The sequence below is a fragment of the Ipomoea nil genome, unplaced genomic scaffold, assembly GCF_001879475.1.
Source record: "Ipomoea nil cultivar Tokyo-kokei standard unplaced genomic scaffold, Asagao_1.1 scaffold2779, whole genome shotgun sequence".
Taxonomy (NCBI): domain Eukaryota; kingdom Viridiplantae; phylum Streptophyta; class Magnoliopsida; order Solanales; family Convolvulaceae; genus Ipomoea; species Ipomoea nil.
In genome coordinates this window covers 4,509,124-4,534,822 of record NW_017619207.1, presented here as the reverse complement: position 1 = coordinate 4,534,822, position 25,699 = coordinate 4,509,124, and the positions used below count along the sequence as shown (strand labels likewise).

At 34.2% G+C, this 25,699-nt stretch overlaps 2 protein-coding genes and 1 long non-coding RNA gene across 6 annotated transcripts; 2 read left to right on the top strand and 1 right to left on the bottom strand.

The window, feature by feature from the left end:
* Positions 1-3,256: 3,256 nt before the first annotated feature.
* LOC109157237 (translocon-associated protein subunit beta-like) lies at positions 3,257-25,535 on the top strand. Of its 3 annotated transcripts, XM_019305138.1 has the most exons (8): positions 3,257-3,505; positions 4,541-4,639; positions 4,754-4,862; positions 5,551-5,622; positions 5,778-5,783; positions 6,287-6,422; positions 24,352-24,359; positions 25,526-25,535. In XM_019305138.1, exons 1-6 carry the CDS (start codon positions 3,315-3,317, stop codon positions 6,392-6,394), a joined length of 585 nt encoding a protein of 194 aa, XP_019160683.1. In that variant the 5' UTR covers positions 3,257-3,314; the 3' UTR covers positions 6,395-6,422; positions 24,352-24,359; positions 25,526-25,535. The 3 variants fall into 3 exon arrangements, with proteins under 3 accessions (XP_019160683.1, XP_019160684.1, XP_019160682.1); XM_019305139.1 differs by lacking the exons at positions 24,352-24,359; positions 25,526-25,535 and having other exon boundaries at positions 5,551-5,616; positions 6,287-6,600; XM_019305137.1 differs by lacking the exons at positions 24,352-24,359; positions 25,526-25,535 and having other exon boundaries at positions 6,287-6,600.
* LOC109157240 lies at positions 13,590-18,681 on the bottom strand. 2 transcript variants are annotated; one of them, XR_002050195.1, is made up of 5 exons: positions 18,423-18,681; positions 18,208-18,345; positions 17,353-18,099; positions 14,028-14,099; positions 13,590-13,914 (listed from the first exon to the last, which is right to left on the bottom strand). It is a non-coding gene; the product is annotated as an uncharacterized LOC109157240 (long non-coding RNA). The 2 variants fall into 2 exon arrangements; XR_002050194.1 differs by having other exon boundaries at positions 14,044-14,099.
* LOC109157239 lies at positions 14,111-16,524 on the top strand. Its single transcript, XM_019305140.1, has 3 exons — positions 14,111-14,345; positions 14,454-15,913; positions 15,990-16,524. The coding sequence occupies exons 2-3, from the start codon at positions 15,707-15,709 to the stop codon at positions 16,200-16,202; spliced, it is 420 nt and encodes a 139-aa protein (XP_019160685.1). The 5' UTR covers positions 14,111-14,345; positions 14,454-15,706; the 3' UTR covers positions 16,203-16,524.
* Positions 25,536-25,699: the final 164 nt, after the last annotated feature.

Sequence of the window (25,699 nt, the reverse complement as noted above, 5' to 3'; positions counted from 1 at the left end):
CAGACTCTAAACCTATCTTAGTATGCCATAATAATATTGCCAATTATAATATGGGGTTTTTGAACATTTAAAAACACTAACAGATAGAAAGGTTAGAATGTTCATTTGGGGCAACAATAAGGAGACATGGAAATTCTATTTGATGAGTTGGGATGTGGTTACCAGACTTAGGAAGCAAGGCAGACTAGGAATCGGGGCAACGAGGGAAATGAACCTGGCTTTTATGGCCAAGTTTGGGTGGAAAATGAGAATGGAAAAGGATCAACTCTGGGCAAAGGTGTTGAGCCTCAAGTATGGAGGGAGAGAATAAGGATCTTGGGAGCCCCAACATAAACATGGTGTTTTTAATGTCTAGCAGGGAGTTGTTAAAGCGCATGAGGCAATCAAGAACGGATTCAGACGAGGTGTTAACAATGTGAGGGAACCAGATTCTGGAAAGACGCATGGGTGGACGAGAAACCATTGAACGAATGGATTGAGCAAGATGGGCACCAATGGGATAAGGATGTCAGGCTGTCAAGCCTTTGGGATCCACGAATTGGATGAAGATGGCAGCAAATTAGGAGCCTATTACCAGATCATATTTGTGATAAAAATGTACTTTATGGTCTGGATAATGCAAGTGACTTGGTTAAGGAGATGGTATGGACCAAGTATAGTTCAGGTATGGTTACCGTAACCTCTGCCTATGAATGGATTAGGGGCTTAGACTTGCAGGTGCATAACAACACTTGGGACCGGATATTGAAGATTAAAATTCCAGTGAAGATGCAAGCTTTCCTTTAGTTGGAAATCCATGAGAGGATATTTTGCAACACGGAGATAAACACACAAGAAGCTGGTGGACCATGACACATGCATTTTGTGCGGAAAGGAGGTCGAGACCGTTGGGCATGTACTCCGCAATTGCAGTAGTTTGGAGTGGATTGACAACTACGGAGACTTGGCGAAGATGGAGTAGAGTCCCGTCCAGAGCTTGGTTGGCGAACAACATTACAAATAGGGACTGAACGTACGAGGGGGAGAGATGGTTGGCTTGTTCGGAATCACAGTGTGGTAGATTTGGAGGTGGAGAAATAAAGCCATTTTCTCGAGAACGAATGAGGAACTAAGGAGAAAGATTGATAAGGTGTTAGCATGGAAGGAAGAAACGGGGAAGGCCTTGGACACTATGGACAAGGGATACGCGAGAAAAGTGATAGGGATTGGAGATGGCTTTACTGGGAACGACCTCCTCAAGGTAAGTTTGGTCTTAATGTGGATGCAGGTGGCAGTGACAATTGAGGATTATCAGGCTATGACGGTGTGCTACGAGGTGAGGACGACTAGTGTTGTGGTGGTTTCATCAAAGCATGCAGCAACATACACGTTGTTGAAGTAGAGTGCATGTCAATCCTAAAAGGACTGGAGTGGGCAAGGGGAAGAGGGCTTCAAAACGTGGAAGTGAGGAGTGATTCAAAAGAAGCAGTCTCGTGGATCAATGACACGAGTTGGCTTGAGGGTCCCATTCGACTCATGGTGAGACGATGTAAAGAATGGATGGCTCGCAATTGGGTAGAGACGGTTGTCCATGTCTTCAGAGAGCAGAATGTCGCAGCCTATACTTCGACGAGACTGGCTAGAAAACAAGGAAGTAGCTGGCAAAAACTAGGGAGTCCTTCGGATGAGGAGTTTCAAGTGCTTGTGGATGATCAGAAGGGTGTCCCGAGCACTAGATGGATTACGTTGAACCACCTTCAAGTGTCGTTGGGCTCAACCCCTCTTTCTTGGCAAATTATTCTGTAGACCCGGGTCCACCTTGCAAGGTGGACTACGGTCCAAAGATACACAATTTATTTATATACTAAATGTTCACAATTTATCTTTTATAAATTCACAATTTGTGATGACATTGTATTGTATTAACAAATTTCTAAAACTTACTAACACAATTTATATTTTAGAAGTTCACAATTTCAATACTAAATATACTAAGGTTGCAAAAATTGCGCCTAAACGCTGATTATTCAGGCCTCCTCTGCGGCCGGTTAGGCGGCACCTAGATCGCCTAACTGGCCGAACTGTCCCAACTTTTTTTTCGCGAAGAATTGCGACTGCATAAGCGCCTCCGCCACCCTTTGCGACCCCTCCACCTCTGGCTCCGTCAGTCGTCGACTCAGGGGGGGTAGATGGGTTTCTAGCACTGGCAAAGTAATAGTAGAAAGATTGAGAAATGATGATTTGAGAATCAAAACCTAGAAAGATTTCTAGCACCGTTAGTAGATGGATTTCTAGCACCGTCAGTCGCCCCACGCGACCACGCCCCTCCGCCGAAGCGCCACCTCACGCGACCACGCTCCTCCGCCGGTTGCCTCCGCCAATTATGCAATGAAGTTGTAGTTATATCGAAATGATCATGTAGTTGTGTTTTAATGAAACTATATTGTATATAAAATAAAATTAAATAACATTTTCACATATTTGAGTGTATAAATATCGAATGAAACTGTAGTTATATTGAAATGAAACTGTAGTTGTGTTGAATTGAAACTGTAGTATATGCAAAATGAAACTGAATAACAGAGTTAATATTTGCGAAACAGCGCGGAACGACATAAAACAAGTGTCGTTTCTTTCATTAATCAAAACGACGTCGTTTTGAAACTCGTCGATTATGCACCGCGGTGCACGATATAATTTGCCGTAAATTTGGTTGATTAAAAAATGATAAAAAAAAAAAAAAAAGAGTAAGGGTCAAATAGGCCATCCAACTGCACACAATAATTCAATTAGGCCACTGAACCTAAAAAACTTACAATTGGATCCCTAAACTAACCAATTTCAAACGATTCTTCTAATTTGAAGGTTTCCAACAGGTCATCTTTCCAAATTAATTATTTTTTAAAAATAAATTTTTAAAATTAATTATTAAAAAAAAAAAAGGACTGGCCGGAGACGGTTGCTCCGACTGAGTCTGTTTTTTTTAAACAAAATTTAAAATTAATTATTTTTAAAAATTTATTTTTTTAAAAAAATAATTAATTTGAGAGGATGACCTGTTGACATGTTGGAAATCTTGAAATTGGAAGAATTGTTTGAAATTTGTTAGTTTAGGAACCTAATTGTTTGTTTTTTTAGATTCAGTGGCCTAATTATATTATCATGTGACCTATTTGACCTTTATTCTTAAAAAAAAAAAAAAAAAAAAAAAATTGGTGGCCCGGCCCAATGATGACGATATTTTAGGAATATTTAAAACCTAGTCAAATCTCCTTCCTATTGTCCTACCATTTGCCTATCTTTCTCACTCGTAGAGTCGTAGAATAGCATTCTCAATGGCGATCACAAACGCGCCGGCTATGATCGTAACGGTCGCGGTGGCGGCGCTCTTCATTTTCTCAGTTGCCTCCGTGACGGCCTCTGATGGTCCATTCATATTGGCGCACAAGAAAGTTTCTCTCACGAAGCTCAGTTCCAGCACTGAGCGAGTATCCGTTTCCATCGACATCTATAACCGCGGATCTAAGTGAGGACCTGCATTTATCATACCTTAACTCTCCTTTTATATGCACATTTTTCATGTTCAATTCAATGTGTGTATATATGTGCTAGATTTTGTTTTCTGAAAGTATCTGCCTGTTTATATTTAGTTTAGAACAAATGATTCTTAGACTAATTGTGTCTAAATTTGCTGAAATGCGGTTGCATGGAAAGATATAAATTGCATTGTGCTTTGGTAGAAGACTAAAAGTTACAGATCCCTTTTGTCTGGCATAATAAAACTTCTTTTTTTTTTTTTTCCAGAAATGGAGTGAAGAATTGATTGGCATGTTGAAGCAAAACTCTATAATTAATTTGATGTCTTGATCATGTTAAAATGTTATAATTAATTATACTGGAGTAATGAGTTTCTGTGGTGCTATAATTCACCTTACCGTCCTCTCTGAAAAGGAAATAACTATGCTTGGGTATAGTCAATTTTCCAGAAAGATAGGGAGAGAGCTACAACATCTCCAACTAATGTTTCCATTTTTGGACTTTGGAGTATGGAAAGATGATGTATGTCACCAGTCACCTTAGAAAATTCCTTTACTAACTAGCTTGTAGCATTGTAGTGTTTATCCTCGAGAATTCAAATGAATAACCAAGCTGTATGTTAAATAATTGTGCTTTGATTTTATTTCTGGATCATTTTATGTAAATTCCGTGTCAATTTGGCATGTGCAACTGAAATGATAAAGGAAGAAGGAGAAGAATCTGTTTAAACCATGATCATCTCATGTTAGGATTTTACTAGGGAGTTAAATGTATCAAATCACCTGAGTTATGGTGCTGCAATGTATGTATGTATTTATGTAACATGTCCTACTCCAAGGGATTAGAAATTGTTTAGAGAAGTTATTTGTTCAATGTGAAGAAAAACACCATGTTCTTATATAAAACTGTTCTGCTTATGATGTAAGCCATTAACTAGATATATGTCATTATGTCTTGGGAAATAATGTTCATCAGACTATATTTTTCTGAACTGTTATTGATTCCACTTATTTCAACTGTGCAGGACTGCTTATGATGTAACTCTTGCAGACAGTAGTTGGGATCAGGAAATATTTTATTTCGTGACTGGCAACACATCTAAGTCATGGGAAAAGCTTGACGTGTATGTTGACCTTATTGCTTCTTTGTTTTCTAGGTTTACTGATTCATTTTGAGGTCCATATATTTTATTTTTATCTCTGAATAATTATATGTTCTTGTTATGTAAAAATGCCAGCGGTTCTGTTGTTTCCCACTCTTTTGAGTTGGAATCCAGAGTGAAAACTACTTACTATGGTGCACCTGCTCTTATCACATATCATGTTGCCAGCAAGCCCAAACTACAGGTTTGATCACCTTAACAACATTTTTGGTTCATAGAATTGATTAGGAATAGAATGGGATTCTACAGAAATGATCTATTTCATGGTTTGGTTTGTTTTCAGTTATATTGAATTGAATTCCATGAAATGGACTTGTTCCCTTTTGCGAAGGGAATAATCATTCTAGACTCTTCCTTGGTATTAGCTATTTCCGTTGGCCATGGAGTTGACCAAAAATTTCTCAGAGACAAAACTACCTTCCTCTTTTACCATTCTCATCCATCATTATATTATGTAATGATGATAATCGTAATGTATATTATTATTGTTATTATTATTATTATTATTATTATTATTATTATTATTATTATTATTATTATTATTATTATTATTATTATTATTATTATATGTGTGTCTTGTGTGTTATTGCATTTTTATCATAGATCTATTCCTTTGCCATTCCTTAAGCCAACAAAACTATGAAATAGTATTATTTATGTATGTAATCATTTTAACCAAACAATTGAATTATATTTGTATTCTATTCCATCTTTTTCCTTTATGGGATTTTATTCCTATTCCTTTTGTGTTTATTCCATGAATCACATGGACCATAAAAATTATTGATGTAACTCTTGATAGCAATCTTTGTTTCGTAAGAGACGATAGTTCGAAGTCCCTTGTTTTCTAACATAATTGTTTTTGTTTGTAGATAGCATACTCAACTCCAATTATACCATTGGCAATCCTATCTGCAAAAGTGGTTGAAAGCAAATTGGTATTGGTAATTCCTTTTCCTCTTATATTGAAATGAAAGATCTTATTAACATGCATTTTAATTTCTTCAAGATGATCTTTCTGTTCTGACTTTAAGATTTTTGCTTCATGTTTTTTCTTGGGCTGTTCATTTCTTATTGCACTGGCTGGGGATGCCTTTAGGCTAAGGTAAAATTCATTTCATTCTTTATAATTTAAATTTGATATTGATATTGATTTTATTTCCATGGGCTGGTGCCTGGCAACCTCTCTCACTCAAAGTCACTAGTTTGAGTAAAGGAAAAAGTGTCAAATAGGTCACTAAATTAATCGTTTCTGTGCAATTAAACCATCAAACAAGCAAAATATGTGCATTCGATCATATTGCTTACCTATTATGTACTAGGAGTCTCCCTTTCCTCTACCATACTAGTTGGGATGAAAGATTGAAATGATGTTTACCATTTTGCTTTCTATATATGTTTACCACTTTGAAAATTGACCCTTTGATTTACTTAGTTGTTAAATGTTTACTGTGTTTTTCCTTTCCAATACTTGAATTTGATGGTGAAATAAGGTCTAACCTACTGGAAACTTGAAAATTTATTTTTATATTTTTAAAACTTTTCTTATTGTGGTGCTACATATGGATATGGTGCAAATATATATGTTATTCTACTACCTTTGTGCAGAGTTTAGTGGGAAAATATGGATCCCATGTTTGTGTGGTGACTATTGTGGTACTGTTTGCTAATGCTATTGCTACTCCATCAAAACTGAGTGGAAAGAAGAGGCATTGAGTATCAGTTGGCTGATGGTGGGCATTTGAAAATAGGGGTTTGTATTGTACTTGGGAGTTGGGATACAAAAATGTCAGTTAACCTATAGCTTAGCAATTGGAGTTTTAGATTACCATCTTAGGACGCCAATGTGTTAAAAATGTAGAAGCCTTGGTGGTGGGGAACAGAATGATAATAAAGATCTACTTATTTATTCTCGTCAGTCATCACATTAATTTTTTTTTTTTTTTTGGGAAGATAGCACTTTTCTCCCTGAATTATTCAAGTGGCTATTTTTTCCCGTGAAATGTTAAATGGACTTTTTACCTTTAAAATAAATATTTTATTTATTTTTCTTCTCTAACAAATTATGACAACAGACACTATAGCAACTAAACTAAAATATTCTAATTACAATTTAGAATCGAAACTTAATATTTAGAGTTTAGTAAAATCACGAATTAGAACGGCCAGTTCATGTTCCGAACTGAAAAAAATAAAATACATTTATTGTTGAATTTAGACTAATTTAAAAATAAAAAATAAAGGTGGTTCAAAATTGCAAACCGGATTCAAAACTGTCGGTTCACGGTTCAGGATCTAATTTTTTGGATTCATAATTTTAAAGGAAACTTTCAATTCGATTGCTATAGTGTCCAGTTCAAATCGAATCGTGATCATCCCTACGTATAAACAATAATTTGCTGGAGAAGAAAAATAAATAAAATATTTACTTGATAGAAATGTTAATTTAATATATCAGGGGGAGAAATCGCCACTTTTAAAATAATTGAGGAGGCTAATGTACTTACATGAATAACTCAGGAGGAAAATGTGTTATAACCATATAATTCAGGGGAGAAAAAACGTCATTTTCTCTTTTTTTTTTTTTTTTTTTTCTTTTTTTTTTTTTTCATAACAAATGTGGCCAAATTTTATTGATACATAAAAAGAACTATATATAAGTAAGAAACTCAGTTTTAGGAATTTTTGTAATTTAGAGATCAATTTATATATGATGCTAATCAATTGTAAAATAGGAATTAGATGCCTCTTTGAATAATTATATTAAAATCAGACCTGCCTTTAAATACTTGAATGTAATTTAAGACACGATTGAACTGGCATGGTTCCATCTTTATATGCTGCAAAAGAAAAGAAACACTTAACCACAACAACAATAATAATCATAATCATAACCCAATAGGGTAGCTCAAGTGGCAAATGAACTCTCTTTGTGGGGAAAGTTTTGGAATAATCCGGATTCGATTCCCTTTGGGCCAGCTTCTGTGCCTCTTGAAGCGAACCAGGTGGACCTGATGGGATAGTTATGCTGTGGGCTCGTGCCCAACGTGCTTCATGGGCACGGATAACAGCACCGTTATCTTCCCTTTTTTTTTTTTTTTTTTTTTTTAATTTAATTTCAGACCGCTTCGTTATAGGAGCATATATTCACAACTTTGTGTTCATAATTTCATAACTATACATTCATAATTCCATAACTGTACATTCATAATTCTATAACTGTACATTCATAATTCCGTAACTGTACATTCATAATTCAATAACTGTAAATTCATAATTTTTGAAGCTCTATGTTCATAATTGTAAGTTCATAATGTCAGAGTTCTATATTCATAATTTCATAACTGTACATTCATAATTCCATAACTGTACATTCATAATTCCATAACTGTACACTCATAATTCCATAACTGTACATTCATAATTCCATACTGTATATTCATAATTCCATACCGAACATTCATAATTTTCGAAGCTCTATGTTCATAATTGTAAGTTCATAATTCCATAACTATACATTCATAATTCTATAACTGTACATTCATAATGTCATAACTGTATATTCATAATTTCATAACAAATATGCCGTTAACGCCGTTAACGGCGTTTTGAATAATTTTTTTTTTTTTAGTTAAAACAGCATCGTTTTCCGTGAAAACGACGCCGTTTTAGCGCCGTGCGCATAGCATAATTTGCCGACCTGATGCCCACGGTTTTGGTTCGAAACCGGCGGTTCCCAGTTCTGGAAGCCCGTTTGATTCGAAACTCAGCGACAGCGACATTTGGCCCGACCACGTTGTGGTTTACACACAAAAAAAAAAAAAAAAAAAAAAAAAAAAAAAAAAAAAAAAAAAAAAGGTCCCAGTTCTGAAATCGGCCAAAACGAAACCAAATTTTTATTATTTTTTTGTTTGTAAATTTTATTTGGTATTTTTAAAATTGTTCAAATTCAACAATTAATTTATTTTTTGAAAAAAAAAATTCATTCTAAAATGTTTTTAAAATAGTTATATGAAATATTTAAACTTCAAAGTTAAATTACATTTAAAAAAATTGTTATTGTTGAACTTTAAAATGCTATTTAAAGTTATTTTTTTAATGCTACTGGCTCTATTACAATGTAGTATCTGTTCATCATATACTTTCTCAACCTACTGAAACACAAAGAACCAATAACGTCTCCACTGAAAATTTGTTATTGTTGAACTTTAAAATGTTATTTAAAGTTTAAACTTTAATCAAATAATAATTAAAATTTAATCAAATAATAATTAAACTTTAATCAAATAATAAATAATAATTAAAACTTATTATTTATTTATTTATTTCCGATTTGAAACCGAATCCGACGGTTCCAGTTTCAAATATATGGAATCGGAACCGGAACCGTTTGTACGGTTTTGATTTTGATCCGATTTTAATAGTGCACGATTTAAACCGAACTGTGATCATCTCTCTAGAGACACTGAGCTTAAAGTTAAAATCCTTTTAATTTATTGAAGAAGAAATCACAACTAGGAGAAACTAGCCAAGACCAATGGGAGGGTTTTGAGATCAAATCTCGTGTAGGGGTTAGCAGGTAGAGAGTAGTAAAATGATTTTGTGATCAAATCCTATAAAGATGGCAAGGAACAATCTTGTAGTTGACTTTGTGATTAGGTTGGAGTACATTATTATGACTATTAGGACTCTATTATCCATATTAGACTAGGACTATATTATTCGTGTTAGACTAGGATTCTATCTAGCATCTCTATATATTCGCTCCCTGTACTCTCAAACATTATCATTGAATACAACACAATTATATTCTCATCTAGTATCAGTTAGCCATGGTTTTCTTTTCCAACATCCATGTTCCTGACTTCGTAGTAGTAGCCGATGGCATCAAACCAAGATACATCGTATCAGAAGCGGTCCGGTCAACGACATGACGTTGATGATTCGTGTCAAATTTGTAACGGTTTCAGCCACATGGGAGCCAATTGTGTTTGGCGTTATGATGATCCGTTTCAAATTTGTGACCGTTTTGGTCACACGGGAGCCAATTGTTTTTGGCGCTATGATGATCCGTGTCAAATTTGTAACCGTTTTGGTCACACGGGAGCCAACTGTTTTCGACGTTATTCAGGGGCTCCGGGTTTTCAGGCTAATGTGGCCGTCTCTGGTGATAATGGTGATACCAACGGTCCTCATCAGTGGTTCCCTGACACTGGTGCTACAAATCATGCAACGCCTGATTCTTCTTTGATGACTTCTGCGACAAGTTATGATGGCCCGGAGACTCTGCGAGTCGGCAATGGTACAGGTTTGCCTATTGTTAATGTTGGTTCTGCTTCGTTAGCCACTGATTCTATGTCTTTTAAGTTACATGATGTTTTGCATGTCCCTGGTCTTTCTTCTTCTCTATTATCTGTCCAGCGTTTTGCAAAGGACAATAATGTTTTTTTTGAGTTCCACCCTCTTTGTTTCTATGTGAAAGGCATTTTAACCAAGAAGGTTCTTTTTAAGGGACATGCGTCTGGGGGTCTCTACACATGGCCTGCGTCTTCTGCTTCCCTTGCTGCATTTGTTGCTGCACGGCCCTCTTACGTTTGGCACATGCGGTTGGGGCATCCTCATTCTCGAGTCTTACGTAAAATTTTAGCGTCTTCGTCTGTTGGTACATTTAATTCTAGTGATCTTTCCAATGTCTGTCCTCTTGTCAATTAGGAAAATCTTCTCGTTTTCCTTTGTCTCGTGTCGAAACTACTAGTACGCATCCTTTGGAATTAATTTATTCAGATATTTGGGGCCCTGCACCATTACTTTCTGCGTCTTGCTTTAAATATTTTGTGTTTTTTGTGGATGATTACACTCGTTATATGTGGTATTATCCCATGCGTGCTAAATCTGATTTGTATGCTATATTTGATAAGTTTCGGTCACTAGTTGAACGTTCCTTTTCTCCCAAGATTATTTCTTTTCAATCTGATTTAGGGGGAGAATATAAAAAGCTTGGTTCGACTCTTGCGTCCTTAGGTATTCATCACAGGCAATCATGTGCGTATACTCATGAACAAAATGGCAGGGTAGAACGTAAGCATAGGCATGTTGTTGAAACGGGACTAGCATTAATGGCTCAATCCTCTGTTCCGTCTCATTTTTGGGATTATGCTTTTGAAACTGCGGTTTATCTAATCAATAAAATGCCCACACCTGTCTTATCTGATAAATCTCCTCATTATCTTTTGCATCGGTCTCCTCCATCTTATTCATATCTGCGTGTTTTTGGGTGTTTATGCTTTCCAAATTTGCGTCCCTATAATCGCAACAAACTACAGTTTCGGTCATCCCCTTGTGTCTTTCTAGGATATCCTCCATCTTTTCGTGGCTATCGTTGTTTAGACACTAACACTGACAAGGTTTTTATCTGTCGCCATGTGCGATTCGATGAGGCTGTCTTTCCTTTTGTTGCTTCTGTGGATTCGCAGGTTCCAAAACCACGCCCGGAGCCGTGGGGTGTTGCACCAATTGTTTCTGGTGGTGATCCGACTATTGTCACGACTCGTGACCCTCCTGCCGCGCCCATAGCCGCTTCTGACCACCACCGCCAGCAGCCTGCTACTGCCGAGCCCGTGACCGAGTCCGAGCGGACAGTCACGGACCAGCCGGCTCCTCGGCTAAGAGGCCGGCCTCGTGGTCGGTCTCGTCACGCGCCCTCACCCGTTCGCTCTCATGGAATGAATACGAGAAGTTCGGGACCACATGATCATGTTGTTTTATCTGCTGCTGCTGTTACTCCTGAACCTACCTGTTTTACTCAAGCGGTTAAATTTCCTGAATGGCGGGATGCAATGGATTTGGAATTTAATGCCTTGGTGCACAACAATACATGGAGGCTTGTTCCCTTTAAATCAGGTATGAATGTAGTTGGATGTAAGTGGGTGTTTAGAACCAAGAGAAAGGTTGATGGTTCGATTGAGCGTTACAAGGCTCGGTTAGCTGCCAAGGGATTCAATCAAATTGCCGGCGAGGATTTCTTTGAGACCTTTAGTCCCGTTGTTAAACCGACTACGGTACGTCTTCTTTTATCCTTAGCTATTTCTCGTGGATGGACTATTCGACAGTTGGACATACACAATGCTTTTCGAAATGGCAATCTCGCTGAGACGGTTTATATACGCTAGCCCCCTGGTTATGAAGACAAAACGATGTCCAGGCACGTTTGTCTCCTTCAACGTTCTTTATATGGGCTTAAGCAAGCTCCCCGTGCTTGGTTCACTCGTTTGCATGATTTTCTGGTTTATGCTGGTTTCTCACCTTCCAAGACGGATGTCTCTCTATTTATATATTCACATGGCAATACTCGTTTATATTTTCTAGTTTATGTGGATGATATTTTGGTTATGGGATCTGATCCGGCTCATGTGACTGCTCTTATTGACGAGTTGGCTCTTGAGTTTAAAGTTCGTGATATGGGTGTGCCCTCGTTCTTTCTGGTATTGAGACCATTCCGTTGTCTGATGGCATGCTTCTGTGTCAACAACGGTACATGAAGGATATTCTAAAACGAGCAGGTATGGTTGATTGCAAGCCCGTGGCTACTCCGGTTTCAACCACGAAGGCCGAGACTGATGTTGTGGTACCATACGCTGATCCCACTCAGTATCGCAGCTTTGCACGTGCTCTGCAATATCTTACGGTAACTCGGTCTGATCTTTCCTATGCAGTCAGTCGTTTGTGTCAACACATGCACTCTCCCCCTACTGCGGATTGGGCGGCTCTCAAGAGGATGTTACGATATGTAAATGGGACACTACATCTTGGTCTTAAGATTACGTCTTCTCCTTCTCTAGATATTCATGCATATTCTGATTCGGATTGGGCTGGCAATCCTGATGATCACAAATCTACTAGTGGTTTTGCTGTATTTTTGGGGACCAATCTTGTTTCATGGGTTTGTCGAAAATAACGTACTGTGGCTCGTTCATCAACTGAGGCTGAATACAAAGGACTGGCTGATGTCTCTGCAGAGGTTACTTGGCTCGTCTCTCTGATGAAGGAAATTGGGTTTGCGCCACCTTCTGTGCCCAAACTCTGGTGTAACAATCTGGGAGCTACTTATCTGTGTGCTAATCCGATGTTTCATGCTCGCACCAAGCACATTGAGATCGACTACCACTTTGTTCGTGATAAAGTCGCGAAGAAGGAATTACAAGTCAATTTTATTTCTACCAAAGATCAGATAGCGGATATTTTTACTAAGTCTCTTTCGTCTGTACGTTTTAATTTACTCCGTTGCAAGCTCAATGTTTTGGCTGACCAACCTTGTGCTTGAGTGGGAGTATTAAGACTATTAGGACTTCTATTATCCGTATTAGACTAGGACTATATTATTCGTGTTAGACTAGGATTCGATCTAGCATCTCTATATATTCGCTCCATGTACTTTCAGACATTATCATTGAATACAACACAATTATATATTCTCATCTACATAACTATTGTATTAATGTTTGTAACAAAAATAATAAATAGTGAAGTTCCTCCTTGGTAATAGAAGAAGAGTGAATTAAGAGGATTATATCACCCCTCAAACTACAATAAAAATCATTACATATTTATATGCTTACACTTTCAGCATTTACACATTTCAATTATACGGAGTAACAAATATTCAAAATTATATGCTTACACTTTCAGCATTTGCACATCGTAACTATAATAAAGCTAAATCTTTTGGGGGGGAAATCCCGCCCAAAGGACCAAAGGACCAATGAATGTTTAAATCATTTCCTTTTTTTTTTTCTTTCAAATTGATAATTCAAATTTTGCTTCTCCCGCCTGATCTGATTGTAATGAGAGACGTGTGATTTTAGTCCTAGATTTTAGGCTATTGGATATTATCTACTACCTACTACAGAGTTAGTAGTCTAATTGGTTTAGGTAGCGTGTAGAAAAACCTAAATAGGTATGGGAGTGCTTAAAGTACAATTATTGAAATATTTTATACACTTCTCAGCTTACTTCTACTCTTATAAATACATTCACATTCTAAGCTTGGATATGCAAACACAAAGCTCTGCAAAATAGATTACAAGTAGGAATATCATAATTTGAAGATTAAGGTACTGAGGTGAGTTTTCTGGAGTGCAGTGTGGTAATGTATGGGCAGTTTATTGTTGGGATGCAGCTTCATCCTCAGCAGAGCACCAAGGCTATAAGATTGCGTTGTGTGCGATCTTATCTTGTGACTGAAATCAAAGATGAACAAATAATAAGAAGTTAGGAATGCCTATTTCATGACCAAGAGGTTTGTAAATTATAGCTTAGCATGCTCTGTAGTGTTATTTCTTATCCATTTTACCTGACTGATATCTCACCTTGATATTTTTGGATGTGTTTTAAATATAGGGTGTCTTCATCCATGTCCACATACCTAAGGATATTGTTCCAAAGTATAAGAACATATTCAAGGAGGGTAAAGTGTATGCCATTAGAAGCTTTCTATGCATCACTAATTTCTTCAAATATAAAACAAGCAGTCACCGATACCTGATCAAATTCAAACATGATACTCTAGTGAAGGAGTACAAGCGTGTTAATTTCCCAAAAACAATGTTTCGCTTCAAAAGTTTTGAAGCCATACTTTCAAAGCAAGGAATTGATGAGAAAGTGTTGATAGGTTAGTGTTACAACTATTTGTTTCTAAATGCAGTCAGTTTACAACAAGAAAAGAGATGTTAATCTTTATTTAACTAATATACTAATATGGTGCTGTTTTGAAATACAGATGTGATTGGTCGTATTGTGGAGATATATTCACCACTGGAGAAGACAATAGCGGGGAAAAAGAGTAGGCTTATTGACTTTGTACTTGAAGACTCTTGGTATGATTCTTTACTCTATTTTTAATCCCTAAGTTTGACTAATGTTGATTTTATAATTTTATCTTAACCATTTTCTGCTGTTTTTAAAATCTTTTGTAGTAAGAAGCAAATTAAGTGTACACTGTGGGACGAGCATGTGGATCAAGTAACTCCTTACTTCCACTCAGCTGCTAATGATCCAGTCATTGTTTTGATTCAGTTGTGCCGACCTAAATTCATGGACAGTGAGTGCTATGTATTTATTTTGTTAATTTACATCTATGTTTCTACTCAGTTTTATCAAGGTTTGTATTGACTAAAATCATTTTTGCAGATGGTGAAGTACGTATCTGCAGCTCCTTTGATGCTACTCAGCTTTTTTTTCTCACACTCTTGCAAAGAGTTTCGTGAGTTAAGGAGCAGGTCAGATTCTTTAACCTCTTTTTACTGTTATTCTAAAGAAATATAAATTTTCTGTACTAACATACATTTTCCTGATTTCTGTTAGTAGCTATAACAGTGACCATACACCTTTACGGTGTATAGATTCTGAATCAAGGCTATCTGATACTTATCTTGGGCGTGCTATGCGTGCTAATGATGTGCTAATTACTTCTATTCAAGATATATACTCCAAAAAACAAGTAATGTATTCTGCAATGTCACTAGCTAAGTTACTTATTTACTAAGGTTCAAGACCATTTACATTAGTTCACCTTTACCTTTTTTTAGCTAAGTTACTTATTTACCTAATTATTACTTGCAGCTAGGGGAGTATTGGGTGGTAGGACGAATTGTGGATGTAGAGAGTTTAAGTGACTGGCATTACATCTCTTGCAAGAGTAATTCTTGCAGGAGAAAGGTTGCTGCTGATGGTGGTATGATGTACTGTGGTGGCTGTAAAAGTTCCTGGCATGAGGGAGTTGTGAGATATAGGGTGATTATACGTGTAGCTGATCAAACTGGGATGCTCCTATGCTTCTATGGGATCGTGAGTGTGCAGAGTTGGTAGGTGTTTCAGCTGGTGATTTAAAAGCTAAGTATCCAGAGGTAGGTATCAACACTTAGACAACATAGATGGGTATTGAGGATAGTAGTTTAAATGTTCATGTGTTTTTCCTTTAAATCTTTGTAGGGGAATAAGTGTATTCCACCTGAGCTAGGTTGTTTGCGGGATATGTCTATGTTGTTTCGTGTTGCTATGAAGAAGGAACAGATAGAGAGTTACTATTCTGCTTTCACAGTCCTAAGGATTTGCAGGGATGAAGCAGTGCTTACACAGCACTGCTCAGGTCTTTCAGTTGCCAGTTTAGAACCAGAAAATGGTTCTGTTCATGAAAATGGTTTTCAGGATGGGGATGCAGATGGTGATGCAGGTTCAGAGGTATTTCTGTAAATTATGTTTTGGTTAATTTTTAAAAAATAGTTTTATTTATTGTCCCTAATCATATTTCGTTTAGGAATTCTATGGTAGTGATGATGAAGACTGTGTTGTGGTGGAGGATGGGTCTCAAGGTTTATCTATGGACAAATTTGCTGGCTTGGATGAGATTGAAGATGGTTTAGGTGTTGATGCTAATGATGTTCCTCTCAAGAGGTCTTTGTTTAAAGACTTTGAGAATGTTGGGACATCGAAGAAGGCTAAGGAAGTGGTGGTGAAGAAAGGAAAGTAGTCAGTTCTACTGGAAAAGTTTTTGCTGGTTTTGGTTTTTGGTTTTTGTTGGTTAGGGCTAAAAATGTGCATAGGCTGCAATTTACTGCTACCAAGTAGATCCATTCTACTTTCCTGATTTGCTCTTAGTTTTGTGAAAGCTGCATTAGCAGCATAGCCTAATGTACTTAGCTTTAGCAGTAGCAGTTAATGTTTCTTAGTAGTGTACTAAGCCTTCTAATGTGTACTAAGCCTTCTATGCTACTAAGCCTTCTATGCTACTTACGATTATAAAGTCATATTTGCAATTACTCTATTAATCTAGACAGAGCAAAACATTCTCATACATATTGGAGGTATACATAAAAGTTTACAAGTAGACAGTTTGGCACAGTACAAACCAGATTGATAAGAGCTGGAAAAAAGGGAACTTAAATTCTATGTAATGTAATTACTATTCTAATGTGAAGAAAGTTAGAAAGGAATGTCATAGGTTTCTACATTAAAAAAAAAAAAAAATGGCATCAGATTCCTGTATCATCACTTGCCACTATTTTTAAGTGTTAGTATTTGGTCAAATATAGGAATACATGAATTATCAACTTATGATGCCCAGGTAAAATTTCCAGTTAACTTACACAGAACAAAACATTCACATACATATTGAATCTATATATAAAAGTTTACAAGTACACAGTTTTGCCACCTCAAAAAAAAGTTAAAAAACATGTAACATTTTAAAGACCAGATTGATAAAATCCAGAAAAAAATAAACAGAAAAAAAAAATCCATCAATTGCCTCTATTTTGGAATGTTAGTATTTGTTCAAATAGATGAACCAGATTGATAAAACCACACAAAAAAAAAAAAAAAAAAAAAAATTGCTTCTATTTTGAAATGTTAGTATTTACTCAAATAGATGAGTAGCTGAATAGTATATCATAATATAAAAACTTAAGTAAACAATGCCACAAAAAAAAAACATGAAAGTTTAGGAGTAAACAGAACACACTCTATCACTCTATAACAGATGCAGAACACTTTCAATTACATGTCATCTTTAAATATTCAATATAACACATCAAAAAATATTAAATAAGTAAAGAGGTAATGAACATGAACACACAAGAGATTTACAATGCAATAAATTATAAGTTCTATTGAACACTTACCTTCATGTTAAAGCTTCCACTTTTTTCCTTTAAAAGAATCTGCTTGCAGCAAACCTATTAATATTATCACCTCAGGTTAAATGTACTTACTTTTGTTTTTAAATGTATAAAGAAATTAAAATTTATAATACAAGGTGAGAGAACATGAAAATGTATTGTATTTTTTTTTTAGTTTTAAAAAATAATAAACTTTTAAGAAGAACTCTTCAAAACTATGAAGAAATTAAGAGCTTCCACTATTATTGGAAGAAAGAGAAAAGTATCATCCGAAAACAAAGGTCAGTTAATCTATTACTGTGTATAAATTTCGTAAGGGCTACATCTCTATTCATTTTACCTTTTTTGATATTGTATTTCCTCTTGCTTTGATATAAATTCGAATCAATTAAACCATATTAACAGTGTAGTTTTGGTACTTAACATTCAGTTTCTCATAATCTTTTATATTAAATGTCTTTTTATTTTCTAACATGAGAAAAAACTACAAAAATTTTAATCTTCATTATGCTGATTATGATACAGTACACAACTTTATTTTATTTCAATTTTATTTTTAAGAATACAAATTACATTTATAGATATAGTATAATAACTTTGCATTTTTTTATTCTAAAAAATATATAAAATAGTTCAGATCTACTTATCTTTAACGCGTCCTTTTTCGTGACTGCTAGAATAAATCAATCTATTTGCCAACTGTTTGCATGTACGGGAAAATACCATTTTTCCTGATCTTCTTCTATATTCCTGTGATTTTTTTTAATGAAAGTAATTATTGAGTGATAGATTAAATAGTTAGGATTTTTATCTAATAACCTTAAATGAAAATTTAACAAGAAAATATTCTAATCTTACCGGATCTAAGAACCACTCTGTATCAACCATGGATGACGAATTAATTGACAGAAATCTTGGTTTGCATGTACATATAGCGATGTTTCACACTCAGATCTTGAGCTGTATTCGTTCGATTTTTGTCCGTAGTAGTTAGATCTGTAAATCAAAAAGTTAGGGTTTAGATCTTCGAATTAAAATTGTTTTTTTAGCCATAGAAAATAAACAAAACTTACATTTTATTGACGGAAGCTATCTGTATCGCCATAATTTCGAAGTTTTTTGCTCCGATCATTAAGCTGCTATGGCGGTGTGTAGAGGAGTTGTTCTTCTCTGCTCTTCAAATGCTGATCTTGAGGAATAAACAAATTAATAGTTGTTCATACAGAAATTAAATCTGTGGAACAGTAGATGATGAGCAGATTTCTAAATGGGTAGAGTGAGGTTGTTCTTGAACATGCGAGAGCTCAGAGCATGAAGTTGAAGGGCGAAATGGTGAAGAATGGCAAAATGTTGTCTGAAACGAGTTCAATGGCCTTTTATACTTGGGCTATATTTTTCTTTTGGGCTAAAATTGACTAATCTTAGTCTCCATATATATATATATGGGCTGATCATACATCCCAATTTCATTTCATTACCATGTTGTGCATTATTATTATTATTATTATTATTATTATTATTATTATTATTATTATTATTATTATTATTATTATTATTATTATTATTATTATTATTATTATTATTATTATATGCATTATATAATATTATTATCATATTTATACATTTCAGTCAAAAAAATTTGTATTATTATTATTATGAACATTATAATAATAATAATAGTTAAAATATATTATTATATTACAAAAATACAATTATATTATTTAAAAAATAGTAAATCATGTTTTTAATATAATATGTTTATGTATATAATTAGATAATTAGATGTACTAATTATATAAATTTGTTTGATAAATAGTTGGTAAAAGTATAAATGTTTTGATAAATAAATTAGCATAATACTTTTTAATATATGTTGGAAAATAAATTTGCATAATACTTGATATTAAATATATGTATATAATATTTTATTTTTTTATTGCGGAGAATGAAGATCTAACATCTACTATAAATGTTAGAACATTCTTTATAAATAATTATTCTCAAAAAAAAAAATAAAAAATTATATGGGTCAACAATCCAGATGGTCAGTTGTACGTTGTTACTTCTCGAGTCAACAATCTAGATAGTCTTACCATTAAGTTTTCAATAATGTGTAAATTTATAATACTTTGCATTTCATTGTGAACAGATGTGGTAATTGCGTATTAATTGTTTTGCATCTAGATGTCGATATTTAAATTAAATAATTCAACTTATATAAAATTATATTTTTAACATATAAATTTTAAATTTAAATAAAAAGATATTTTGTTCCATATAAAATTCGACACTAATATTACTAATAAGTAGTCCGTGCATCGCACGTGTGTCATACTAGTTTCAATTATACTTAGCTTTGTGATTGTATTTGTTTGCATGCCTTTATACGGAGTAACAAATATTCAAAACTCTAACAGAGCGTTTGGTTGGAAGGATTTTAAATTTCCTTCCTACTTAATTCCAAAGATCATAAAATTCCTTAGTTTGGTTGGAAGGAATTACAATTTCATGAAATTGCAATTCCCCCATTTTCATGGAATTAAAATTCCATGTCTCCCCCCCCCCCCCCCCCCCCCTGGTATTTTAATTCCTAGGATTTTAGGAAGAAAAAAAGCTAGTGATGAGACAAAATTATCCCTCCTTTTTTTAACCTAAAATTAATACCACAACAATAATTAGCATTTTGGACTTTATACTACTTATTCCCTTTCAATTGCCATGTATACCAAACATTGGAATTAAAATTCCCAGTAATTCTATTCCCGTAAACCAAACACTGGAATTTAAATTCTCACTTTATTCTCAGTAATTCATCTCCCATGGAATTGCAATTCCTTTCCCACGTAATTCCCCCCTTCCAACCAAACGTCTTGTAATGAGTTTGAGCAAAAATTAGTTGTGTAAACTTTTTTTTTTTAAATACTTATGATTTTCTGCAAAATAGTATCCGTTTGATTAGAGTTTGAACCTTTGACCATCCACTTGGATGATAATTGAGATGTCATCACACTACATGGTAGTTGGCAGTTCTGTAAACTTTAAAACCACATGAATTAAAGATTTTTGCGTGTGTTTGTGTTAACAAACTCTAAAACCCAATTGAGTTATATACTTAATAGTTTAATGAAATGCATGTTATATTAACCGAGTAACTTTGGTATTTTGTAACTCAAAGTCTCAAACAAGTATATTGAACATTTTCTATATCTATCTACAATTTTAATAAGAACCAATAATGTTGGGCACGGAACAAAAAAATATTGGTAGTATTGTTTCTTAAAATGAATGGTTCATATTATTTTGATTTTAGTATTTTTTTTTAATAATTTTCATTATTTACCATCTATTATATTATTTTCTTCCCTTAAATAACCTAAATTCCATTAATATAAACTTTAATAACGGAATATTCCGTTAACTATTTATTATTTTTAACTTACATTAATTTCTTTAAGAGGAGGTCTTAGGTTCGAACTTCATCCCAATTAGAGTTAGCATAATTGTTAAACATATACTACGAATATGTTAAAATGTATTAAAAATATATAATATAAAATTTAACATAAATTTTGGTCAAATAATTAGTCCGACTAAATACATAACATTCAAAGTTAAGCATCAAAGATTATAAATCAAGAACTTAAAAAGCATTTGATTTTTTGTGGAGGAGAGATTAATTCATTAAGTCACTGGCAAGACAACTTACAATAAAAGATGGGGTGTATCAAACCACTCCCCACTGTGCGATTAATCGTGGGCGGCACATTTCGTAGATCGCTTAACAAAACGGAATTCAACACCACCAATCGTGGTTGCTAATTCCTTAATATCATCCACTATAAGTCCAAAATAAGAATTATAAGAAGAAGAACGTAAAGCATTAAATACGATTTGAGAGTCCATTTCAACCTCTACATTTCCCATCCCAATGTCCAGCAACCAACTAAGGGCCTCACGAGTACTCATTGCCTCAGCCACCCGTACAGAGCAACTTCCTGGCACACACATATTCTTTGCAGCAAGGAAACGGCCATCCTCATCTCTTAAGACCCACCCGAACCCCATCTCACATGTCGAGTTATTAAATGCAGCATCAGTATTTAATTTTAGCATTCCCCTACCTGGCTTCGTCCACCTAACCGCAGTTGAGTCCGGCACTAAGGATGTCACTTGCGCATTTGCTGCCGACCAATTGACTAAGAACACAAGAGAGCGTTGCATCACATTGTTCAGATCAAAGTTTACACCCTTCCACACAAATTCGTTCCTACTAGTCCAAATACCCCAACAAACCACATCAAATTTAGCCAATTAACTCATCACTCAAAACATTAATGCAATCAAAGAACCAATTACCAACATTATCATAATTTGCATACATTGGCACACCCAATCTACTCCAAGCATCCGTAGCAGAAGGGCAGTGAACAAACATGTGCAACACAGATTCATCTTCGCCCCTACACATATGACACACAAGTGAGCATGCCACATGTTTCGTAAGGAGTGCATCCCTAGTAGGTAAATAATTTGAAATCAGTTGCCAACAAAAAGATTGCACCTTAGAGGGTGGGGGGGGGGGGGGGGGGGGGGCATGAATATTCCAAATCTTTGACAAAGGTCTTGCATTATAGTCCACCATAGTAAGATGCTTATAACATAATTTAACCGTATAAGCTCCTTTCGCATCCCAATTCCAATACCAACCATCCGGGGGCTTCCTCCTACTAATAGGGATATTTAGGATTTCATTTGATTTTTATGCATTTAAAAAAAAAAAAAACAAATTTAGGTTAAGTTTTTTTTTTTTTTCGTTTAATTAATCTTCTTTTGATTATTTAGATTAGAACAAAACTTAATATTTCAATTATACTTTTGTATTATTGGTATGATTTAGGTCATTATGGTATTAATATTTTTTGTATGTATTTTTATAATGGTACAATTGTACATTACTTTACAAATATTATACTATTATTTTTTTATCGGACAAAATTGTTCTTACATCATTGTCAGACCTGTGCGACCAAACTACAAAGTTGACATCATAAATAAAATTACACATGGACTCTAAAACGGTAGGACCATTTTCCAGAGAATTGACAATGTTGACATCCCACTGGCTCCAATTGAACAAGTTTACACATAAGAATTTTATCAATGCATGAAAACTTCTAAAGAACTTTATAAGTTAATTTTTACTATATCATTATAACAATATCTATTGTAACTATATATTTTGAATTATTTATTATCATCCTCTATTGATAGGAATTGTAACAATTGTCATTGACAAACTCTCAAAACAATTTGTATCAACAACGAATGTAAATTTAAAAATAAAAGTCAACGATTTCATTATTGTTGATGAAAAGTATATACACCACTTTATTACTCTTATTAAATTAAATAAATTAGTAGCTACAACAAAAAAAATAATACATATACATTTAATTAATTTAGAATTAGATGTCTATAATGTCTTTATTTAAAAAAATATTCATTATAAAAAATGTAAAAAGAAATATAATTTCATTAGTTATATTATCTTTATTTTCTACAATTCAAAGATTCATTACCATCAAATTTATTAATTTATTATATTCACTACGTTGTCCATTGTCTTCTTTTTACATTTTCTTGTAATTAAATATCAAAGTTATAATACAAAATACGTTATATATATGTATTTACCAAGTATTTTATACAAATATAATAAATATTAATATTTTGTTCAATATTTTCACATGATAACCTACAACACACATCTCACAACGCATGAAACATGTAGGGAAAAACTACCACTACCAAATATCAATAGGTGCTTGTAAGATAAAGAGTTAATAATACAACTAAGATCTCATCATATACACAACAACGCAAATCTAAAGCTTCCTACACCAATAATCTCATTGCAGGATGAATCTATCTATGCTACCACCAGTAACCCAATTGCACATGACACACTACCAATAAAAAAAAAAAAAGAATTAAGAAGAATTAGATAAATTTAAACCAAAAGTAGTATTTATTTAGACTATCGTTTTTAGACTAAGTATTTAGACTAACGTTATTACAAAATTGCAGATATTTATTTTAGTGACAATATAATCAATCTCTCATATATTATCTTGCATTTATATACTTTAAATTACATATTTAAATAAATAAATTTAATATTTATTTACCTATGCATGAACATCTCTGATATAATATTGCATTGATATATTTTGAAATATTTATTTAAAAATAATCATTGGGCATTATTCCATTCGCGCAAAGCGCGTAAAAAAAATTAGTATATATATATATGGAAATTTTCAGGTGCGGGTATAGCTTTCCATGCGGTTGTGCGATTGATGCACTTTAAGCATTAAAATGGTGCACCTTAAATACACAAACCATGCACGCACCTTAAGTATACAAACAAAGCACCTTAAGAACACAAACCACGCACCTTAAACACACAAACAAAGCACCTTAAGAACACAAATCATGCACCTAAGGTTTTAAAATGGCGCACCTTAAGTTTCAACAACTCACGCACCTTAAGCATACATAGACCTGACAATTATGGGCACGACCCGTTAACTCGACACAAAACCGGACACGAAAATAACGAGTTAGTGTTTAGCCTTAACGTGTCCGGGGTCGTTAACGGGTTGACCCATTAAGGATCCGTTATGTTTCGTGTCTTAACGGGTCAACCCGGTAAACCTATTAAGAACCCATTAACACGAACCCGTTTATAACCCGCTAAGAATCATTGTCATTTAGTTAAGAACCATTGTTATTATTGAGATTACAAAAGATATTATGAACACGACTAAGGATGAATTTACTACATTAGGCTAAGATCCTACACCAATTAATTGATGTTCAATAATTTGAAATTTGAATTTTTATTGTGTTCAATTTTATTCTAAAAACTTGTATAGACTCTTTTAGTTATGATTTTTGGGTGTTATTTTATCTTTTTATGAATATTATGAATTGAATGTTTTTAGTTTGTTTGATGAATTGAACGGTATTTTTTTTTTTAGTTTATTTTTTTTATAGAACTTAACTTTAAATTTTAGTTTTTAAAATATATTAATAGAAATAGCGGGTTTAAACGGGTTTCGTGTCATATTGTGTTGACATGATAACCACGCACCTTAAATTTGACGTAGATGCAAAAATGATCAAATTACCACCACTTTTTTTTTAAAAAAAAAATTGTTAATCCTGGACGTTGATTTAAGCAAGATCAATGGATCATATTTAACTGCACAATTGCACGGGACACACTCAACCGCACAGGATATATATATATATATATATATATATATATATATATATATATATATATATAGACTTGCACTCGGGTGCGAATGGCTTGCCCGGGCGCGAAATAGGAATGGATTCTGTTCGTCCACGTGTCCAGATCTAATGGATGAGAAACACTGATTTTTTAAAAAAATGCGGTGGCATTTTCGTAAATAATTGAACATCAAAGTGCAAGTAAAATGTATTACAAGTGCATGTAAAATGTATTATAGGTGCAAGTAAAAATTTACACTGAGCATCAATACTTAGTTGCACTTATAGTTCTAAGTAGTTGCACCTATAGTTTTAAGTAGTTGCACACATAGGTATAAGTAGTTGCATCTAGGTGTATGAATGTTTGCGAGTGGTTTTCGGAGTATTACTACCCGCTGAACTCAGGTCAATAAATGTTAACAAGGCAAGATTACATGCACTTATAGGTGAAAGTAGGTGCACCTATAGTTATAAGTAGTTGCACCTATAATTATAAATAGTTGCATATATAGTTATAAGCACACCCAGGTGCATGAATGGTTGCGGAAAGTGAATGCTAACAAGGCAAAATTACATGCAATTATAAGTGAAAATAGGTGCACTTATAAGAGATTTTACTTGCACTTCGATGTTCAATTATTTACGAAAATGCCACCGCGTTTTTTTTTAAATTATTAGATCTGGACACGTGTCACGCGCTGATTCGTTCGCATTTCCTTCCTGGGCACTTATTCGCACCTGAGTGCGTCCCTCTCTATATATATATATATATCAGTTGGAACCATGTTTTTAAAGTGACTGAGTATGGTAGAGATAAACAAAATCTTAGACTCTATAAATAGTAACTTTGGCTATAGTAAGAAATCTTTTTGAGTGTTAAAAATTTATTCTATCTCACCTCACCCTCCCTCCCCTCAATCCTAACTCTATAGACTTTCACACATCTCGCAACCAACATTCATTCTCGGTCAAAACAATTTATACACCTCTTCAATTATGTGAATTTTTGCTAGTCTTACCATCCAATCCTTCATTTTCAAACCCTTGA